Consider the following 22,093-nt stretch of genomic DNA (forward strand, 5'->3'; position numbering starts at 1 on the left):
GTTCTGTTAGTATGCAGAGAGTAGAGAACAATATGAGAGAGTGCTTTGGGGACTGGTGTGCAGTCTTCTTGTTTACAGTCTTCTGTGCTTTGAAAGTCTGAGCACTGACTCACTTGTCTATGTTCCTGTGTGACTAGAGGCAAATGTTCTCCATCCTCTGTACTTAGGAACTTTAGGAAATCTAAATATGCCAATGTTAATCACACATGTGTGTCCAGTAGAATCTTCTGATGCAAATTTGGATCCATTGTGAGCTAAATCAGACATACCTGACAATAATAATAAAATAATCATTCCCACCAAGTGATCAGTGCTCTACACACTGAGTAATTGGAGATTACCATTGATGATTTGCTGTGTTTGAGGACCACACTTTAATCAATTAAGGGTGTATTTTGCTTTGATGTGTTGTTAGCCATACATCAAGTGTTTAATAGGCACAGGCAGCCATCAGTGGCCATGGTGGGTAGAGCAGGCACAGAGCTGTCGTCATCACTGGAGGTCTCATTGGGCAGCATGTGTCTAACCCGTGTGCACATTGAGCAGCCCTAATCTGAGGCACATCCTAAACTGGAAGCATTTGAGTGAATATGATGCTCAAGAAGTTATGAAATTTTGGATTATTTTAGATTTGTGGTTTGGGAATTATACTCAAATACTGTAAAATATAAAGAATTCAAATTTTGAAAGACTTCTGGCAAGATATTTTGAATAAGGCGCTCCATGAGTGTTTTATTAAAATATTAGAGCTGATCAATTCTGTATCCAGGTCCTTTCCAGCCATGGCCCTCGCTCATTACTAATTTCGTTTCCAACAGGTCACTTGTGACCCAACTCCTCCCCTGTCCTCTTTTCCTCTAAGCTCTCCCCCTCCTGATAGCATGGGTCTCTGGCTCTCCAGCTGAGGACTCTCCTGCCATTTACTTTGTCCCTGGTGCCTCTGATAGAGGAGTTACCATTTATTCTACTGAGCATCTCCACGCCTTTGTTTTGGCACCTGCTTTGGGGTACCATGTCTCTTGGAAGTTTCTCTAACCATATTCAGTGGGACAGAACCTAGAAGATGTTTCCGGACACTGAGGACTTTCACCATCTGGCCCTTTCCTCATCCCATTTATCTCCAGGCACTGCTAAAGGTCTCGAGATCCATTTAATATGAGCAACACCAGACACACCAGTCCCTGTAACTCCTGCTCCTTTTTTCTCTGTAACTCTCACAAGCTAAGATCACAAATTTGGAAACCAGTCACTAACAAACTTTTCCTCCTTTCCCTCCACTCACAGCTTAGCCTGCTCCGTGCCTCCCCTGCCTGCACTTCAGCCTAGTCTCTCTGTCTCTCATTTGCCTTGTTTTCAGGTTGGGCTTTTTCCTTCCCCCTCAAATATGAAAACAGGGCTTGTTATATCCACTAGCTATCCAGTCTGTGTCTCACTGAAAGGCACCTTCGTCCACTACACTAGACTAGAAAACAGGACACAGTCCTCTCTTCCATGCCTGGCTCTCAATCAGCTACTATGTGCAAGTCTTAATTTCTGGATGATGTTTTTTCCCATTCATGAACTCACTAACACTTTCTCACATGACAAGCTCAACCCAGTTGAGAACTGTTCCTCACCCCAGTTTCATCAAAATGTGATGATAATAATAATAACAACAACAACAATAACAACAATAATAATTGTGCCTGATCTGGTTTGATCTGAAATGTCCCTGTAATGTTCTTGCATTTCAATACTTGGTCCCTACTGGTGGCATTGTTTGAGGAACCTGTGGAACTTTGGGGACAAGAGGCATGGCTGGTAGAGTTTTAAAGGCAGGCTCTGCATGTTTTAGTTTAGCCCTCATTCTGGCCCAAAGCATCTCTCAGGATATAAGGAGCCTCTGCCACAGGTTTCCACTGCCAGGAGCTCTACACTGCTTCCTTGCCAGGATGGACCAAAACTGTGACCCAGAGCCAGTCCCTCTCCCTTACACGCCACCCTCAGAGGCACTGCCACGGCTGTGGGAAGCATCTAGCTCAGTCAGTACCTTTGACTCTGTGTCCTCCCTCTCTCTGGTGACTTCTTTCTTTATCATCTCCTTCTCAGATGCCCTTTTTTCCTGCTGAGAGGCAAGCTCCTTGTCCAGTCTTTCTGTCTACCTCTGCAGCTCACTCTTCAGCTGCTCACACTGGATCAAAGCCTGCCAGACAGGAGAGCAAGAAGGGAGGTCAGAAGTGGGCAAGCACGCCAGGGGGAAGTGAGAAATTACACCTTCTTTTATTGACAACGGTTAAGACCCACTCTGCAGCCCACTTGGCTGGCTGTTCACCACCACCACTCACTGTCATAGCAGCACCCATGTCACACTCGCTCCCAGGTTCCACTTCACAGTTGAGGCTCCAAGACTAGTTAGCTGGAGAGTTATGGTGGCCACAGAATACTCAGAATTGGAAAAATAAGCTCATAACAACTAAGTGCCTTGGTATTTTTAGTTATGTGGTGATAATGCCTCATGAAACATATGAGAAAACTATTGAGTTCTCTCTTCCTTATCATTAGAAGTTTTTTTAAATTATCTAAATGATAAGTGTGAAAATTTCAAACTAGAACATATTGAATATTGTATTATATACAGACATTTATTAACCCTACCAATAAAGCTTCCTTAATACAACTTAAAATTTAGTTCACTCCCATTGAACATAAAACTACCACCTGTTATCAGAATGGGCACTTGACAACACTAGTAGAAGTTCATAATTGAAAAAACCCCACAATTTTCCTTGGGCCAAAAGTGTCCACTATGTATTTTTCAGAAATAAGAACTCTCTTGCTATCACTGTCTAAAGCATCAAATGATACAATAGGACTTTAAAGTTACAATTTTAAATTTTCAGTCACATTAAGAAGCATTGGCATTTTAGTCTTGTTCCAGCTGTTTGTGCCTGCAGCATCTGCCTCACCCGGCCTTGATTGTATTTTCTCCATCATTTTGGTGGCAGACTTTTCAAGAGTTGTCTATCTAGGTAACTTTCCTATTATTTCCAGTCACAGTGCAGTCAGACTTTCAGCACATTCTAGATTGGATTCATTTTACTGAGTTGTTCACTTCCTCATTATCAATCCTCGCTTCCGTCTTCATCCCATTCACACCCATCTTTTAGCTTTGGAAGTGCTGGCTGTCTAGTCTCATGGCAGTCTTTTTCCCTTTCTGGCATTGTATTCCTGTGGATCTATTTTCTGTGGCTCTGTGAACACCTCTTGGGTCTGTTTTACTAGATGTTCTTCAGAGTAACTTCTTAGTCCTGCCCTCTGCTTTGCCTTATCTCTTGGGAGTCATTCTTCCTTCATTCATATCCACTGAACACATGAGGCTTACCCCTGCACGAGGCTTACCCCTGCACGAGGCTTACCCCTGCACGAGGTTTACCCCTGCACGAGGCTTACCCCTGCATGAGGCTTACCCCTGCATGAGGCTTACCCCTAAAGGAGGCTTACCCCTGCATGAGGCTTACCCCTGCACGAGGCTTACCCCTGCACGAGGCTTACCCCTGCACAAGGCTTACCCCTGCACAAGGCTTACCCCCACATGAGGCTTAGCCTTACATAAAACTTACCCCTGCATGAGGCTTACCTCTGCACGAGGCTTATCCCTGCACAAGGCTTACCCCCACATGAGGCTTAGCCTTACATAAAACTTACCCCTGCATGAGGCTTACCCCCACATGAGGCTTACCCTGGCATGAGGCTTACCCCTGCATGAGGCTTACCCCTGCATGAAGCTTACTCCTGCACGAAGCTTACCCCTGCATGAAGTTTACCCCTACATGAGGCTTACCCCTAAAGGAGGCTTACCCTACATGAGGCTTACCTCTGCATGAGGCTTACCCCTGCACGAGGCTTACCCCCACATGAGGCTTACCCCTTCACAAGGCTTACCCCTACACAAGGCTTACTTCTACACAGGCTTACCCCCACATGAGGCTTACCCCTGCACAAGGCTTACCCTTGCATGAAGCTTACCCCTGCATGAGGCTTACCCCTAAAGGAGGCTTACCCCTAAAGGAGGCTTACCTCTGCACGAGGCTTACCCTTGCACAAGGCTTACCCCCACATGAGGCTTACCCCTAAAGGAGGCTTACGCCCACATGAGGCTTAACCTTACATAAAACTTACCCATGCATGAGGCTTACCCCCACATGAGGCTTACCCCTGCATGAAGCTTACCCCTGCATGAAGCTTACCCCTGCATGAAGCTTACCCCTACATGAGGCTTACCCCTAAAGGAGGCTTACCCCTGCACGAGGCTTACCCCTGCATAAGGCTTACCCCCACATGAGGCTTACCCCCACATGAGGCTTACCCCTAAATGAGGCTTACCCCCACATGAGGCTTACCCCTGAAGGAGGCTTACCCCTGCACAAGGTTTATCTCCACATGAGGCTTACTCCAACTCGAGGCTTTTTCCTGTCAGTGCTCTTTACTTGAGGCATAATTCTTGCTGCTCCTAGACCTTGTGTGATTAATCCTCTGCTAGCATCTTCAATACAGCCACACTTTCCACCTACCACATCTTTGCTGTCTGTTTGCACACTGACTTCATCTCATCTCACCAGCAACTCTAGCTTACAGCATTTAAAATATCTCCAGCTGTCCCCCATACCTTTCCGTGACTCAAGTCATTCTCCATGCTGTTTCTCTGCAGAGTCCCCTTTCAACTGTGCACACCTTTCACCTCCCACACCTCGCTGTGCCTCAGGTTTTTATATACTCTCCGCCCTGTGTGCAGACAGTTGCAGTAGCCTCCTGAATGCTCTCTCCCAAGTCCTTCCCATTCCAGTGTGTCCTTTACATTGTCTTTGGCTTTCTGGATTGTAAGTATCTTCCTCCAGGGACTCCCCTATTAAAGTATAGGAAGAGATCTCTCTTCAGCATGGCCCTCCAGATCTTTCAGTCTGCTTTTTCTCCAACTTTCCTAGAGTTATCTTTTGCTACACTTTGTCATACAGTTCAAGAATGTGAATGTAACCGAGCATCTTCATAAGTCCCAACTGCTTTGTACTTATATATGGCATCCTTGCTTCTCAAAGGAGGCTCAGCTCAGGTGGCAGGCTCCGTAGGAACTCCCCTGCTTCTTCTTTGAATTAACCTCTGTCTCCTCTGAAGTCCAGTGTTGTTACACGAAGTCATGCTGACTTTCTGGAGCTGTCCCCACTGAAAGACTGTTCTGTGGAACACTGTGTTCTGCACGTGCCATTTTCATATTCATTGCACAACTAATGCTTATTGAAGTGAAATTAGTCAGAAGTTTTAAAAATAAATGTGATATTAGATAATTAAGAACTTTTACATTTTAATGGTTAAGAATGAACAAGGCCATAGATCAGTGGCTAGTGCATCGTCATCAGAGATGCTTCCTCTGGCACCTGATGGGAGCAGATGCAGAGACCCACAGCCAAACACTAGGTGGAGAGGGCACCCAAATTGGAGATCTCCATCAGGTTCCTACCCTCAGAGCTCAAGGAACCCCATGGTGAGGGGGAGGAGGAATTGCAGGATTCAGAGGGGTTGAGGACACCAGGAGAACATGGCCCACATAATCAACTAAGCAGGGCTCAGAGGGGCTCACAGAGACTGAAGTGGCTGTCACAGCACCAGATCCTCTGCAAATGTTATGGTTTTTTTTAGCTTCATGTTTTTGTGGGACTCCTAGCAGTAGGAGTGAGGGCGTCTCTGACTTTTTTACTTGCTCTTGGGACCCTTTTTCTCCTACTGGGTCACCTGGCACAGCGTGGATATGAGGGTTTGTGCCTAGTCTTATTGTATCTTGTTATGCTGTGTTTGGCTGATATTCCTGGGGGGCCTGCTATTTTCTGAAGGGAAAAGGAGGAGAAGTGGATCTGGGGGGGGGAAGGTGGGGATGGGACTGGGAGCAGTGGAGGGCGGGGAAACTGGTTGAGGGTTGAGATGTATTAGAGATGAATTTTTTTTTTTTTTTTTAAAGATTAAGCATACGGTGAATCCGGCATTTTCACTGAATTGATAGGAATGAAGACAAAGACTGGTTTACATGATGTATTGGAAGTCTATGAGTTTTTACCTAAAGTTATAGTAAGACATGTGAATTTTGCTTTGGGGGAGTATTAACTTAAATTTTTAAATCTGAGGTAGGAGGTATTTTTTTCTTAGTTGCTTGGTGTTTGTTGCCATCTAGTGGGCATTATTTGTATTGTATGCAAGGTAGAAGCCTTTGCTTTAAAGCACTATTTACATTTGTAGTGACTGACAATACCTGATGTGTTTATTAGAAAACAAATATCTCATATAAGAAGACCACAATGTCCACCAGAGCTCTACTGTTCCACATTCTAGACCTGCGATTTGGGCAAATTATGTCATGTCTGAAAGCCTTGTTTTTCTCACCTGAGTGATGAGAAGTACTTAACATTTCTTGATGGGGTTAATAAAATGGCTTTATCCTAGATGCTTAGAAAGCTTTTTCCCCCAAAGCTGAGGACTGAACCAAGGGCCTTGCGCTTGCTAGGCAAGCACTCTACCACTGAGCTAAATCCCCAACCTCAGAAAGCTTTTAATGCATAGCAAGTATTCAGTAGAGGAATTTACTTGGACATGTAAGTTATTACAACTGGAAATAAGTTTTAGAGAGAAAAAAGAATGACCTGGAACTAAATAAGGGTAAAATTCCCAGAAACAGCCGGGCGTGGTGGTGCACGCCTTTAATCCCATCACTTGGGAGGTAGAGGCGGAGGTAGGCAGATCTCTGTGAGTTCAAGGCCAGCCTGGTCTATAAAGCGAGTCCAGGACAGCCAAGGCTACACAGAGAAACCCTATCTTAAAAAACCAAACCAACCAACCAAATATATAAATAAAGTGACAACATAGTAGGTTAAATAAATATTTTCTAAGGACATTTCTCTTTCATTTTGTGTCTTGGATTATGATTGATTTAAAAAAAAACAGACATAAGAAACTTGGAGTAGAAAAACTATCAGAAAAACACTGAGCATTGGACTCCACTCACAGGCATGGAATTCTGCTGCTAAACAAAAACAAGCTGTCAATGCCATTTTTGGACAAAGGCAGACTACATATAGGACAGTGAGCCCAGAAGATCATAAAAGAGGTGACAAATTCCTGTCACCTACTTGAAATGGTAGTGTTAAAAGGAGTGTTTGTGGTCACGTTGGAATAAGCAAGCATACTGTTACATCCAAATGTGGCATATATATATATATCCCTCAGTAATAAAAAGCAACTGTGTTATTGCCTTACATATTGCTCTATTGTTTATCATTATTTTAGACTGTATCCCTTCTACACACACACACACACACACACACACACACACACACACACACATCACTGTGAAACTGTGTGTACAATTACACCAACAGCTGCCTCATTCACCTGGTATTTAGTGTGTCTCTTGATTGTGTCAGAGGCAGACACATGGCCTATAACATTTGGGCCTATGTAAGTGTGAAATTATATAATATGCATTTCTCAAAACATGGTCACTGACTGATGCACAATTATGCAAATAGTCTCAATGTAGACTTATCTGGTAAGAAGTATTTATAAATTAAAAGTAATAGCTTGTTTTATTCATAAATAAGAAGCTTAAGTGTGTTGATAATTATTTTTATTTAATAGGCTTTGTTTCAGAAAAAATAAATTTGTATTTGTAAGTATTAAATTTTATGTTCAATAACAATAAACAATAAATCCATGTAACATCTTAATTTATTATTCATGATTCTTTTGTTGGGATCTTTAGGAAACTATCCATAACAGCTGGGAGGGAAATTAGAGATATTACAGATGGGTTTCTGACTGAAAACTTCAGTTGACAGATGTCAGTTTTGTTGTGGAAATTTTTGACTCCTTTATGATAGTTATATTTATCTGTTGGCTTAATAAAAGTAGAATTAGAAATACTATATCCAATATGTTATGTTTTAAAATAAACATTGATAGGGACAGCATGAAATGACTAAAGTAAGAAGCTTGGGTTGAATCTACTGGCATGGGAAAACATAATTTCTCAGATCCTCAAGGCTAGCAGCTGTTTCCACCAAGTAAGGACAGGAAGAAAGCACCACACCAGATCCCCCAGGAAAAATGAGGGGCAGGCCCACTTGGACATGATCATGGTGTATCTAGTCTTTGATAATTTAGTTTCCTTGTTGTTAGATATCAACTAGGGTTGTGGAAAATGAATAAATGGAATTACAAGGACTAGTATCCTGTAAATAGTCTATAAGTTTTGGGGTCCAGTGTAAGAGAGACAGTTTAGATCTCAGGGGTCTCAAGATTTAGGTCCAGAGGGTAAAGTGATTCCTGCCCAAGCACTAAGACCCGAGTTTGCATCTGCTGGGGAGGTGGAGACAGGAGGGTCTCTGGGACATGATAGCCAACTAGTCTAATTGGTGAGCTCTAGGTTCAGTAGGAGATGCTGGCTCAGAGATTAAGGTAGAGACGTGGTAGAGAACTCTAGCTTACACACACACACACACACACACACACACACACACACACACGATGACTAATTTTTTTATTTCCAAGTGTTGCTATATCTTCCTATTTCTTTCATTGTAACCAAGTATAAATTTTAAAAAATAAGTAAAAAATTAAATTTATTTAAAATGTGTGATGACCTTGGTTACATACCTAGTGACATTATAACCAATTTGCAACCTAAGGTTTACTCATTGCTCCTCTCATCCCTGCTCATCCTCCTGTTAGTGGGCTGTCAGAGGACAGAAGGCTTCTGGCACATTTGCCCACATGAGGTTGTGCTTCCCACTGAGCCTCCTACTGCTAGGCCTCATATGCAGGCAGCTGAGGACCATTTCCTCCCAGTCCTGTGAAGGACTGCATGCTTTCTCTCTTGCTATTTGGGTTGGGCTGATTTCTTAGGCGTTCTTACTATTCTCATACTTAATGATGTTAACACCCACGTTTCTGTTTAGCTGGTAATTTCTTTGGATATACTGGTTTTCTGTATTCATACAAGTAGTTACAGGGTTCATCTTTTTTAAAGTCATTATTGCTAGCACAATTACACTAGAATTCAGTATTTCCTAGTATTTCAGGCTCCCAGGAATTCAGTTATGAAAAAAATATACTCTTTCATTTCTTTTACAATCTAATTTAAAATTTACTTTCTGAGTTGTTCACCTAGGATTTAGCTTAGGGCCACCTCCCTTGGAGAACTGTTTTTAGTCAAACTTGTATTTGATTTTGGCTAACCAAAACCATTTGAAATTGACTCTCATAATTTAGGATAACAGAAACTTTCCACAATAAAGAACTGAACGTGAATGCATTCTTCATGAAGGAGGGAGAGTTCACATGTCCTAGATATTTCTGTCTGTATTTAGCTTTCAGCAGAGAGCAGCACAGCTATGCATAAAGCCTAGTGGTGTCCACCAAGGCCATTTCCGTATCCATTGATTATGGTTTCAAATTTAAAAATCCTCTTATACATTACATCCTGACCACAGTTTCCTCTCTTTCCTCTCCTCTCAGTCTCCTTATCCACTTCTCCTTTTCCCTTCAGGAAAGGGCAAGCCTCCCAGGGACACCAACCAAACACGGGATAACAAGTTACAATAAAATGAGGCACCTCCCCTTTGTATTAAGGCTGGATGAAGCAACCCAGCGGTAGGAAAAGAGTCCCAAAAGCAGGCCACAGAGTCAGAAACAGGCCCTGCTCCCACTCTTAGGAGTCCCACAAGAAGACCAAGCTATACATCGATAACATATATGCAAAGGGCCTAGGTCAGACCCACACAGGCTCCCTGGTTGGTGATTTAGTCTCTCTGAGCCCCCGTGAGCCCGGGTTAGTTGATTCTGTGGCTTTTCTTGTGGAGTTCTTGTTCTCTCTGGCTCCTACGATTCTTCATCCCCATCTTCCGCAGGGCTCTCTGGCCTCTGCCTAATGTTTGGCTGTGGGTCTCTGCATCTGCTTCCATCAGCTGCTGGATGGAACTTCTCTGATGAAGATTATGGTCTGTGAGTATAGCAGAGTATTATTACGTCGTGTTTGGTTCTTCTTTGGTGTCTGTGCTACCCAACTTCTGGTTCCTGACCCTCCAGGCAGTGTCAGGGATGTCACTCTTGTGGCAGGGGCCTCAAGCTGGAACAGTCATTGGCTGGCCACTCCCCCAGTTTCTGAGCCACCTTTACCCCAGCACATCTTGTAGGCAGGACAAATTATAGGTGGAAGGTTTGTGGCTGTGTTGGTGTTCTAGTTCCTCCACTGGAAATCTTGCCTGGTTAAAAGAGATGGCCAGTTCAGGCTCCATGTCCCCCATTGCTAGGAGTCGTAGGTTTCCATTGCACTAGGTTTCTACCTTGCCACCCACACCACATACTCCCCCAGTTCCAGTTGTCTCCCATGATACTCTCTCCTTCCATCTTTCCCCGACCTGATCCCTCCTGTTCCCATCCCCACTCTCCCTCACAATATCCATTCTATTTCTGTTTCCCATGGCGATTCATGTGTGTCCCCCTCTTGAGCCCCCTTGTTACTTAGCTTTCTCTGGGTCTGTGGCTTGTAGCATGATCATCCTTTACTTTATAACTAATATCTACTAATAAGTGAATGCGTACTATGTTTGTCTCTAGGTCTGGGGCATCTCATTCAGGGTGCGTTTTTTCCTCCTCCTAGTTCCATCTATTCGCCTGCAAATTTTATGATGTTATTTTTTAACAGCTGAGTAATAAATACTCCACTGAGTAAATGAACCTCATTTTTTAAGCCGTTCTTTGGTTGAGGGACATCTAGGTTATTTCCAGTTTCTGGCTGTTACAAAAAGCTGCTATGAACATAGTTGAATGAATACTGTCCTTTGTGGTATAATGCAGTGTCCTTTGGGTATATAACCAACGTATTGCTGGCTCTTGAGGTAGATTGATTCTGAATTTTCTCTGAAAGTGCCAAATTGATTTCCAAAGTGGTTGTACAAGTGTGCACTCCGACCAGCAATAGAGGAGCATACCCCTTGTTTCTCGCCAGCATGAACTTGTCACCTCTGTTTTTTATCTTAACCATTCTTCACTGTCCACGTTATAATCATACCACTCATGAGCTTTGTGAGACCTAGGTTGGGCAGTGCTGATGGGCATAAACCACTGCCAGAGGACTGAGCTACCATAGGAGTTTAATTTGATTAAGGTTTCTTATGGTAGCCTTATGAATGTGGCCTAAGGAAGTGAGAGAGGTTTTATTTCTGGAAAACAGTGGCTAATTTTGATAAAAGAAAAATTGTGACTTTTTTTCAATTATGAACTTTTACTGTTATTGCAAGATACCCATTCTCATACAGGAAGCAGCAAGTTTTGTGTTTAAGGGGAATGAATTAAATCTTAGTTATATTAAGGGAACCTTATTAATAGAGTGTTAATAGATACCTATGTGCAATAAACTACAGTATTCAGTGTTTGTTTTAATTTTTTCTATTAGTCATTTAAAGAATTAAAATATTTCAATAATAAGTATGTGAGATGTTAACATATTTTTCACATGCATTCTATAATGTACTATCACCACATAACTAAAAATACCAAGGGACTTAGCTTTTCTGATCTCATTTCAAATTCTGAGTATTCTGTGGCCACCATTGAGGCCACCATAACTCTCCAGCTGACTGGTCTTGGAGCCTCAATTGTGAAATGGAACCTGGGAGCGAGTGTGACATGGGTGCTGCTATGACAGTGAGTGGTGGTGGTGAACAGCCAGCCAAGTGGGCTGCAGAGTGGGTCTTAACCGTTGTCAATAAAAGAAGGTGTAATTTCTCACTTCCCCCTGGCGTGCTTGCCCACTCCTGACCTCCTTTCTTGCTCTCCTGTCTGGCAGGCTTTGATCCAGTGTGAGCAGCTGAAGAGTGAGCTGCAGAGACAGACAGAAAGACTGGACAAGGAGCTTGCCTCTCAGCAGGAAAAAAGGGCATCTGAGAAGGAGATGATAAAGAAAGAAGTCACCAGAGAGAGGGAGGACGCAGAGTCAAAGGTACTGACTGAGCTAGATGCTTCCCACAGCCGTGGCAGTGCCTCTGAGGGTGGCGTGTAAGGGAGAGGGACTGGCTCTGGGTCACAGTTTCGGTCCATCCTGGCAAGGAAGCAGCGCAGAGCTCCTGGCAGTGGGGATATGCACACCTGAGTCCTTGTGCCGGCTTATCTCCTGGCCTCTCTGCTGTCCTTCTGTGCATCCCTTTCTGCCTTTCTTTGAACTTCAACAGATGAACTGGAGGTCCTGGGGATGCAGTTACAGAGCCAATACTGCTCTCTCGTGCAGACTTTGGGGGAAAGGTGGCTGTTAAGCAAATACATTCATTCATGCATACAGTCTCCCCAGCTTAGACAGTCTTGAGACACTTTTTCAGAAGGATTCTGAAGATTAGGATAGTGAGGGATAGCCATGTGAGCAATTAAGTTCAGGGGAATACATTTTCACCGTACCCTAACTCAGTCCATCAAAAGAGCAGGGGGAGGGAGGGTTCAAGTGTATTGGCGTTGCCCGTGTGCCTTCAAGGTTGGGAACCAGCTCAGACCCTCTCCTTCCTCCCTCTTGCAATGGAAGTTTGAGTTTCTTTCTAAACTCAGTTGTGTTGTGTAAATATGTTTTTGTTCTAATCCCAGGTGTGGGATTTTAGCTTGAGTTTAGGCTTGTTCACACCTGTTAATTGCCTCGTGAGGGGCGTGGCTTCCACAGCTGGTAAGGCCTTCCTCCTGCAGCGCAGAGAGGGGCGTGGTCTAGGGCCTGAGGATATAAATAAGAGCACAGAGAGAGCATGGTGTGGAGTGTGGCCTGTAGCAGTTTGAAGAGACCAGAGATGGATGGTGTTGCGGGCTGGAAAGACAGGAGAGAACCACTTCCGGGTTTAGCGGCTTGGAGGAGACTGTTGGCTGTGTCTGCTGTTGACGGAGACTGGTACAGCCCAAAGAACCCAATTGACCCTAAACAGCCGGTAGAGGTAAAGGGGCCCTCTCCCCACTAACCTTCTTTCTCCTATATAGGGCTGGGAGGTTGGAAGGGAGGTTGAGGCCTAAACACCCCAAATAAAGTAGAGTGTAAAAGAAAGAGGCTTCACCTTCTCTTGCCAATCCAGACACAAGATTTGTCCATACATGGAGTTTATTTTCTTACCTCTTGGTCACCCCACTTTAGCTCTATGCCCATGAAATTAGCATTGTCTAGTCACTGAGTAACCCTCTGAGCTGATTTCCTTTGATTTTTTTTTTTTTTTTTTTTCCTAGTTTCTCTTTCCTCACCAAGGTACTTTTGGAGGGGATTTCTTTGAATCCATATGCTTGACTTGGGAGAGTGAGCTGTGTGCCTCTGAAACAATGCGGCAGACACAGTCAGAAAGCTTTAGAGAAAGCTCTGAAGTTTAACAGCCATGGATTTAGATAACTTGGGAACTGCTCTGCCTTTATTTCATAGATGTGGTATTGATTCCACTTAGGTCCCCAGGCCCCTTTACTTTTTCTCTTTGCCCCAGTAGAAACACTGTTCACATTGTTTGTCACAAATGGCTCCTCTCGCACCCGCTTCTCTACCCACATCACTTACACTCCTCTCTCCAGCCTGCTGTCACCTCTTTCTCACCCTTGGATAGCACTTCCAGCCCCTGTGGTGTCATCGCCCCCCACCTCAACTCACTTTTTCTTTAAGTCACAGGTGGAATGATCTTTTAGGGTGAGCATCTCAGTGTGCCAGTTTCTTGCTTTAAAATTCTGGTCCCCTTGAGTAAAACGTGAAGGCTCTCCATCGTTTTCTCTCTCTGGCTCTTCAGCCTCATCTCCCTGTGTTTTCTTCCTTGCCCACTACACTGACCTCCTTGCACTTCTCCAGTTATTCAGACCAACCAATCTGCCCTAGTGTTTGTTTGTTTGCTTGTTTGTTTTTATTCAAAGTTTTACATGGGTGTCACCTCCTGCCCAGAGGAATCTCTGTTTTATTTGATCCTTCAGAGTTTTTGAAGGGGTCTCCTTCAGAGCCTCCCAAGCAGAACTAGGCTCCTCTCTGGAGGTTCTCATAGCTCAGTTGATGGCAAATGCTAGTTGACCCATTGGCTTCTCTAACCCTCTGTGAGTCCCTCACATATATGACCTAACATCCCCACTGTTTGGCACATGCCTCTCACTTAGAACAAGCTCAAATATATATTTTTGAATGAAGTATGAATATGCACAAGTAAGGGAACGAAGGCCTTATGGCATTGGGAAGGCAGGACTGAGGCAGAGGGTCAGAACTGATCCCTGTCTGCAAGTGATCATGACAAGCCTTGTGGGAAAGGTGGAATTTAGCTGAGCTCCAAAGAATAGGTAGGGTTTATAATCTAACTTCTGAGGAAGGAAGTGGCCTCTGTTCAACCTGGGGAAGGCATGGAGGGCAGTGCACTCTTGAATTGGCTATTGTGTATGTGAGAAAATAGAATCAATTGCAAAAAAACAGCTATTGTTTACACCTAGGGTAGTTTTGTTTGGAAGAGGGTTATTACATGGAAACCGTTTGACTCAGTAGCTACACCATATAAAACCATTCAGATGAGAATTTCAAAAAGGAAGGAAAAACAGCGATGAAGTGTGCTTGGCGGCATGCCAGGGCCATTTGTACAGCTGTCTCCCTGGTGGTTACTTCCTGAGTAATGGTAGTGTCTGAAGTGCTGCATTTTCCACAAGTGGAGTAAGCTTTGGCAGACATTTGACCTCAGGACCAGTCCTGAGTACTAGCACAAAGTGAGAGAAAGGAGTAACTGAGTCCTAGCATCCAGGTGCTGGGAACATGGATTGAGAGAAAAAGGATGTGGGAGTTAGTCGAGTTTGACCTCTCTAGGACCCTGTTTACCCTTCAGGAGTAACAAATGCTCTAAGCACTTGACAAGAAAATGCCATGATGTCTGTCTCATGATAGGCATGGAATAAAATTGAGCGTGTACCTATTATCATTTTTATTTTTAGGACATGTACAGTGGACTTCCTGGGCAGCTTTCTTGTACCTGTATGTCAGTACAGACAGATAGGCTTGCGCATAATCTGTAGCTGTACCTTTTCTCTTGAATGAACTTGACCAAGTAGCTTAGTTTTCTTAATCTCATTTCAGGGGAACTGAAAATTAATCCAATACAAGTAATCCAATTTCCACTAATCCAAATCTGATACAATTCTTTCTCTAAAGAGACTTGAATGCATGTGTGACTATAGAAAGTACCTAGTTGCCCGTGTCTCTGAAGTTTCTGCATAGCACAGCTTGAGGAGTTGTAGTGGAGATGACGCCTCAAACACAGGGGCCATGGTCACACTCACGAGTGTGCACACGTGCTAAGGGCTAGCAAGGACGCAGCTCTGTCTATCCTTCCCTTGTCCTTCCTTTCTCCACCTCCTCTCCTCGCCTGCAAAAGACCCCACAGCCTTCTTCACTCTTCTGTTCTGGGTCCTTTACAGTTCCTCAAGCAGACTTGAAATGCGTTCCGAGAATAAAAACTTATCAACAAAAACTAGTGAATGAGGTTTTATTGAAACAAAATGAGAAAGGTTTCCTCTTGATATTCTTAATAGTGTAATTCACGTGTGTGAAAGCGCACGTGTGGTTAAATACAAAGCAGGGACTGTCAGTTCCCTAACTGTAGCTGCAGAATCAGAAAGAAAATGTTTGCTTTTCAAAACTGCCCTCTGGGGCTGGGGGCTTGTTGCTGGGACCCATGCCCAGGACCCTTGGGGGCAGAGGTGAGCTGGCACGGAGTCAACAACACAGACTCTGGGAGTCCAGCGTGAGGTGGAAGCAGACTCCTATGTTGCTGAAGTAGGGCATGCCTTTATACCCCCTCCCAGGACCCCATTGGCTCCTCCTCCTCGGTTCCCATTGTGATGTCACCAGGCTCTGGGCAGTCAATCACTGGGCCAGATAGGTCTTGGGCCAACTCTACATGAAGCCCCTTCTGCTCATGCATGTGGCAGGCAGGCCTTGCTCCTGCCTAAGGCAGGTCTCATTCCTCCTATAGGGCATGGCTTAGTTGGTAAAGCGCTTGCTGCTTTACAGGCGTGAGGACTTGAGTTTGGATCTCAGCGTCACATGATAAAGGCAGACATGGCCCTGTGTACCTGCAATCTCCCTGCTGGGAAGTTAGAGGCAGAAGGAGTCCTGGGGGCTTGGTGGCAAGCCAGTGTAGCTGAGTCTGTGAGCTCCAGGTTCAGTGAGAGACTCTGCCTCAAAAAATAAGGTAGAAAGTGATTGAAGAAGACACCAGGGCTGACCTCCGGCCTCAGTATGACTGTGCACACATGTATTTACGTACCCACATGCACATGTGTGCATACATGCAAACAAGTACACACTACACACACACACACACACACACACACACAAACACACTGCAAAGCTCAGGAATACAGTCTAATAGGAAAATCATTACATTGTAAAGTTAGTGCAAAAACAGGCACGCCTGACTTCCTAACAATAGAAACACTCCATGGACTTACTCGTCTCCCCTTCTTCCTCGACCCCACTTGTGAGGGAAGCTCTAGGAGACCAGGTGCCTTTGCCCACATGCCCAGGTTTGCATCTTTCCCCCACGAATGTTACGTTCCGTGAGTTTGTCTCATGCCTCACTAATGGTATTTGTTTGCTCCGAGCCACTCTGGTTTGTTAGTTTGGTCCATCATTTATCATATGCTTATTTGATCACCCCCTACCAGCTACACATTTTCTTAGCTGCTCCCCTTGACAGTAACCCACTGACAGAATCCCTGATTTCTTATATCTCTTCTACCACCTCATGCAATATTCAGTGTACTGGAAACACTTGCAGAAATTGCGATCAAGCTCTTCCAGCCTAGGTGTCCTTGTTCTCCCTTGGCCCTGTCAAAGTTTAAAGGACTTACCCGATGTCAATGCCTTGGACATCCAGCCGGGTTGCAGCTGTCCGTGTTACTTCTGGCTCTGCAACAGATGTGGCTGGAGAAGCTCCTGCAGCGCAATGCTGACTTCCAGATGGTGGGCATGGGGGAAAAGAAGGCGTGACAACAGGAGGGGCGGCTCAGGGAGTGGGTGACAGGGGGTAGCAGACAGGTAGTAGGCAGAGGAACTAAATGATGGGTGGTGGGGGGAGGGGCCCCAAGCAAGGGAGGGGTTTGGTGTATGCCTCGTAATAGAAACTGACACAGAAGTTACAGCTAGCAAAATAAATGTCTGCATATTTACTTGAAATGCTGAGCATTCTTCATATGTTTAACGGGTTTATCACCACATAAATATGTACTATATTAGTTTTAATAACTTGTCACTAAAATTTACTGGTGCTCTATGGGCCCAGGAGACCTATAATCACAGGTTTATGATATTGATAATAATTAATTTGAGTTCTTAAATTATAGAAATTAAACGATACTCGATTTGCTGTTTGTTTTCCTTTGACCTTTAATTATTGGTTCAGATTGTAATATGCACAAAGATACTTTGTAGTTTGTTATTAGCAATTCTATGTGCAAATTAAGTTTTTAGAAAATCTTTTAATGTTTGGGACATGTAAATGACTATAAATCAAATATACAGCTCTCCATGATTTTCAGAAAAGTCAATTAGTAGATCATTCTAAATAAGAAAGTGTCTTCAGGGCTCATTATTTGCATGTGGGTCAAGTATGCTATTTATATAATTCAGACGCAGACACCTGACATCATTTTATTGCTGTAAAGCTCTTAATTTACCAAAACTTTTGTTCAATATTGATATCTTAAGAGTTTTATTACCATACATTAATTACATACAATAATGGGTTTCATCAGTGTGTTTTCAGGCATGTGTATATTTTGATCATATTTACCCCCCTATCCCCAATATTGTCTCTTGTTCCACTAGTTTTTTTTTTTTTTTTTGCATGTATGAACCAAAAAGTTTAATTCACCTTATTTGTATGACCAAATTTTAGTTGTTTCAATTATAGAACAACGTACACATGTCAGGGACTGTGCTAGCACCCAAGCATCGCTGTCCCTTCTTTAACAGATGGAGGAGATGTGCCACATGCTCTGTTCTGGGTTAGGGTGGCCTTCCTTCATTTTCAGTGTGTTACTTCAACTAAAAAGGTAGCACGGAAAAGTTAGAGTCACTGACAGAGCAAAGCCATTAAGTCTAAGGACTAGAAAGCATTCCTAATCCCGAGGAGGAAAAAGTAGGGCTTGGTTCTATCTACAGACCCCCTCAGAAAAGCCATTTATCCTAATTATTCATCCATACAGTCAGGGAACATTTGGTGCCTTTTAATGAATGTGCCCTTGAGGAACTTGTAGTCAAAAAAAAAAAAAAAAAAAAAAAAAAAAAAAAAAAAAAAAAAAAAAAAAAAGCAAAGAGACAGCTAAAAACAATGAAATGGTGCAGTTAAGTACCCTGACCGCAGCATACAGAGGAGGAGGCGTATATGCTAAAGCTGCTGTCGGAGTGCATGCCAGGGTAACTATCAGAATATTGAGCAACCAGGACGGCATGGACAGCGACAATGAGAATGGAAACAGGTCCAGAGAGCAGGTGTGAGTGTTCCCACACACAGCAGCTGAGTAGCAGCCCTGAGGTATGACAGATCCCTTGCGCTGTGCTGGGAACCGGAAGTCAAGGAGGGCTTCCTGGAAGATGGGAGACAGTTGTACATCTGCTTCCTGGCAGGACTGAGGAACACTAAATAATCGGAGGATAAGTGGGGCTTGTCAACAAAGGAACTTCAGCGAACCCCTGTGTTGATTTGGGGGAAGGGCATCCCCTCTATCTACTCAGTCCCTCTGTCTTTGCTCACTTCAGATGATCCTTTCTAATGGGTAATGTCAATGTGGGAAAGGACCTAAGGGCCCCTGCTTCCCCCATGCCCCTTAGAAATGCCGCCATCGCAGCCTGTTCTGTAACTTACCATCTCTGTTGTCTCAGGGCTTCAGCCAGCCTTTACACCATCTCCCTGTAAGCTTCCAGGCCAGGGAGTGGACCAGGGAAAAGGAGCCACCGGCGGTTATGAGGCTGGTGAGCTGGGGGGTTAGAGAAGTGGGCATATCTAACCCACAGGGAAATAAAGCCCAGGAGCTGTGCAGACGCTGACCCTAATGAAACGACTTTTTAACATTTTTATTTCAGATGCCATTGCTGAGGTCTTGTCTTGTTTTGTTTTGTCTCACAGATGTTGATCCTCTCTGAGAACATTGCCAAGCTGGAGGCCCAGGTTGAAAAGGTTACAAGGGAGAAGATTTCCGCTGTCAGTCAGCTGGAGGAGCTGCAGAGCCAGCTTGCATCTCAGGAAGTGGACGTCACAAAGGTCTGAGCAAGTTTTGCTTTAATGATTGCCTATGTACATGCTTTCTTTGGAAACATTTTTCTTTTAAATTTATTTATTTATTATTTTTATTATTCTGTGTGTGTGTTAAGAGGGTGGGTACATAGGTGCTGTGGTGCTCCTGTGCAAGTCAGAATCAGTGTTTTCTTTCCGCTGGGGGATCTACCTCAGGGTTTCACATACCCTGAGTCCTCTTATCTACTTGGAAACCATTTTTCTCTGTGTTTGTTTCTTTTTTTGTTTCTTCCTTCCTTCCTTTCTTTCTCTCTTTTTTGGTTTTCTGGCACAAGGTTTCTCTGTATAGCCTTGGCCCTCCTGGAACTTGCTCTGTTTAATAGGCTGGCGCTGAACTTAGAGATCCAGCCTGCCTCTGCCTCCAGAATGCTGGGGTTAAAGACGTGGGCCACCAACGCCCAGCTGAAACCATTTTTCCTATAATCCAAAGCTCTGAGTGTTGTCAGAAAAAAGTTTGGAATAACTTCAAGAATACTTCAAGAGTAGCAAAGGGCAACTTAAAGAGTCTATGAACAGACATTATGCAAGTTCCCTCCTCCTGCCCTCCTTCATCGTACTGAAAATCCAAAGCTAATTTATACCAATCAGTTGACCCAGACAGACATGTGAATAGTTCTCTGGCTTTCATTGCGTCTTTAACAAGGCTCACCTTCCTGCGTTAGTTATCTGGCAGCGAGTCTCTCTGTAGACAGTTTGAGGACAGTCGTACCAGCAGCTGCTCAAGACATGCTTGATATGAGACGTCCCCTTTTCTTGCTCCTTCCTCAGATCTGCTCCTGTAACACACTTTTTAGACCAAGCCTTAATTTAATCTTAGATGTAGCATAAATTCTTCTCTTATTGATATTTGAGGTGTATATTAAGATACGGCGACATTTGTGCCCTGGGCCTCACTCACCAATGAAGTGAGAACTAAAACATATAGTGGCTTTTAATTGATTTAAGAAATGCTAGTTTGTCTGGACTTTAAGTAAATCACTTGGCTAGTAAGAAACCAAATAGTGCCATACATAATATACAAATGAAATAAATTCATTGTTTATCACTAAATTCACAGATAATTTTTAACATGACAACCTATGTCCTTAAACTTTGATATATTTTCCATTGCTTTATATTTGATTAATCATAATTATTTTTAGCTTATACATTAATTCATACTTACACATACAACTTACAGAAAAGAGCTATTTCTCTTCCCTCTCTAATTCTCCACTTCCAAAAATCATACTGGCTAATGAAGAAATCTAAGAAGCTTCTGTTTGCCAGCATGCCTGCCACGTCTGTCTGGAGATCAGGGTGCAAGCAGGGTCTGCAGAGGAACTGGCATGCAGGTTTGAAGTGAGCCCCGTGGTACTTTGTGCGGTTCTGTGTGGGAAACCCCTCTGTTAGTGAAGTGTGGTGATGGGATGAAGAGTTCTTATCCCAGGCCTCAGGGGCAGGAGAGTGACACACGGGGCTACTAGTGATGTAAGGGACGAGTTCTTGTCTCTACAGCTGTCCAAAGGGATTCAAGCATCAGAGAGTGACACCTTACAGTAAATGACTTTGAGATACCTTCCGACCCTGAGATAATAATTCTGGCTCACTATAATGCTTAGGTTTATTTTAGAAGAAGTTTAAGTGTTGTGGATGAATATAGTAAGCAATGAGATGAAAAGAATAAGAAAATGACTTAAAATGAAAGAGTAAAATGGCCTTTTAGAAGACTAGCATCAGACATTTGTTGTTGAGTACATTGAGATAAATGTCACTGCTCATCACACTTGAGGAATTGTTACTTTCTGGTGTTATAAATTGAGAATTGTTCACTTCATCTGTAGACCTCCTGAAGCCAAACAGTTTGGAACACGTGAGAGATTTTTCTATAACTCTTCAATTTTATTTAGCATTTTCAGTTTACAATTTTTTGAATGGAAAAACCAACTCTTATGCATTGAAGATAGACTTGTGTGCATCATGTGTGTGCATGTGTGTGGGTGTGCATGTGTCTTCGGCCTTCTGCCTTCTGCTGCACCTGAAGAGACACTGTTGGCTGTGTTTCTGTCTTGTCATAACTTTTAAACTCTATTGCCTTTATTGTTTCTAAAGAGCTTTTTATTTGAGCAAAGGAAGGCATGTATGTTCATTCTTTACTCTATTTTAATATCTCAGGAATAATGAAACTAATTTCTCAATATTCTAAAACTTTTTTTTTTTTTTTTTGGGTTTTTTGAGTCAGAGTTTCTCTGTGTGACAGCCCTGACTGTGCTGGACTCGCTTTGTAGACCAGTCTGGCCTCAAACTCTACCTCCCAAGTGCTGGGATTAAAGGCGTGTGCCACCACTCCTAGCCTTAAAACTTTCATTTTCAAAGAAATGCCAAATTGAAAAGTTGCAGGCAAGAATAACCATTGGATAATATACAACCATTAAACGACAAGATTTGAAAAGCAGAAAAACAGCTGTGATTTAACTCAATTTTCTACAGGTTCTTGGTTACAGCAAAGAGCCATCATTTCTTTATTTAGATTTTTCTGATAATTCTATTTTTCTCTATGTGAGTGACCTTGATTAGAGAAAAATAAATTGCAACATTTTAAAGATATTATATGTATTAATTATCTGATAAAAAATCACAGTTATTTTACTTTGAATGTATATTTTCCACTTATATAGAAGGCTTTGTTATAATTGTAGAGCATTCTTAAAAGCCAGCATATGAGTTTTACTAGAAGTTATTTTATAGTGTTTATGTCATATTGTATACCTAGAACA

General features: G+C 43.2%; 1 protein-coding gene across 2 annotated transcripts in view; it reads left to right on the top strand.

Annotated features, from left to right (window-relative positions):
* Positions 1–22,093, top strand: part of Sdccag8 (SHH signaling and ciliogenesis regulator SDCCAG8) — a 202,186-nt gene that overhangs the window by 35,637 nt on the left and 144,456 nt on the right. For both annotated transcript variants that reach the window (XM_051147966.1, XM_051147965.1), the window contains 2 exons: positions 11,867–12,019; positions 19,170–19,304. In XM_051147966.1, coding sequence (XP_051003923.1) covers positions 11,867–12,019; positions 19,170–19,304 — 288 coding nt within the window. The remainder of the gene's footprint in view (positions 1–11,866; positions 12,020–19,169; positions 19,305–22,093) is intronic.

The sequence above is a fragment of the Acomys russatus genome, chromosome 6, assembly GCF_903995435.1.
Source record: "Acomys russatus chromosome 6, mAcoRus1.1, whole genome shotgun sequence".
In the NCBI taxonomy this organism is placed as follows: domain Eukaryota; kingdom Metazoa; phylum Chordata; class Mammalia; order Rodentia; family Muridae; genus Acomys; species Acomys russatus.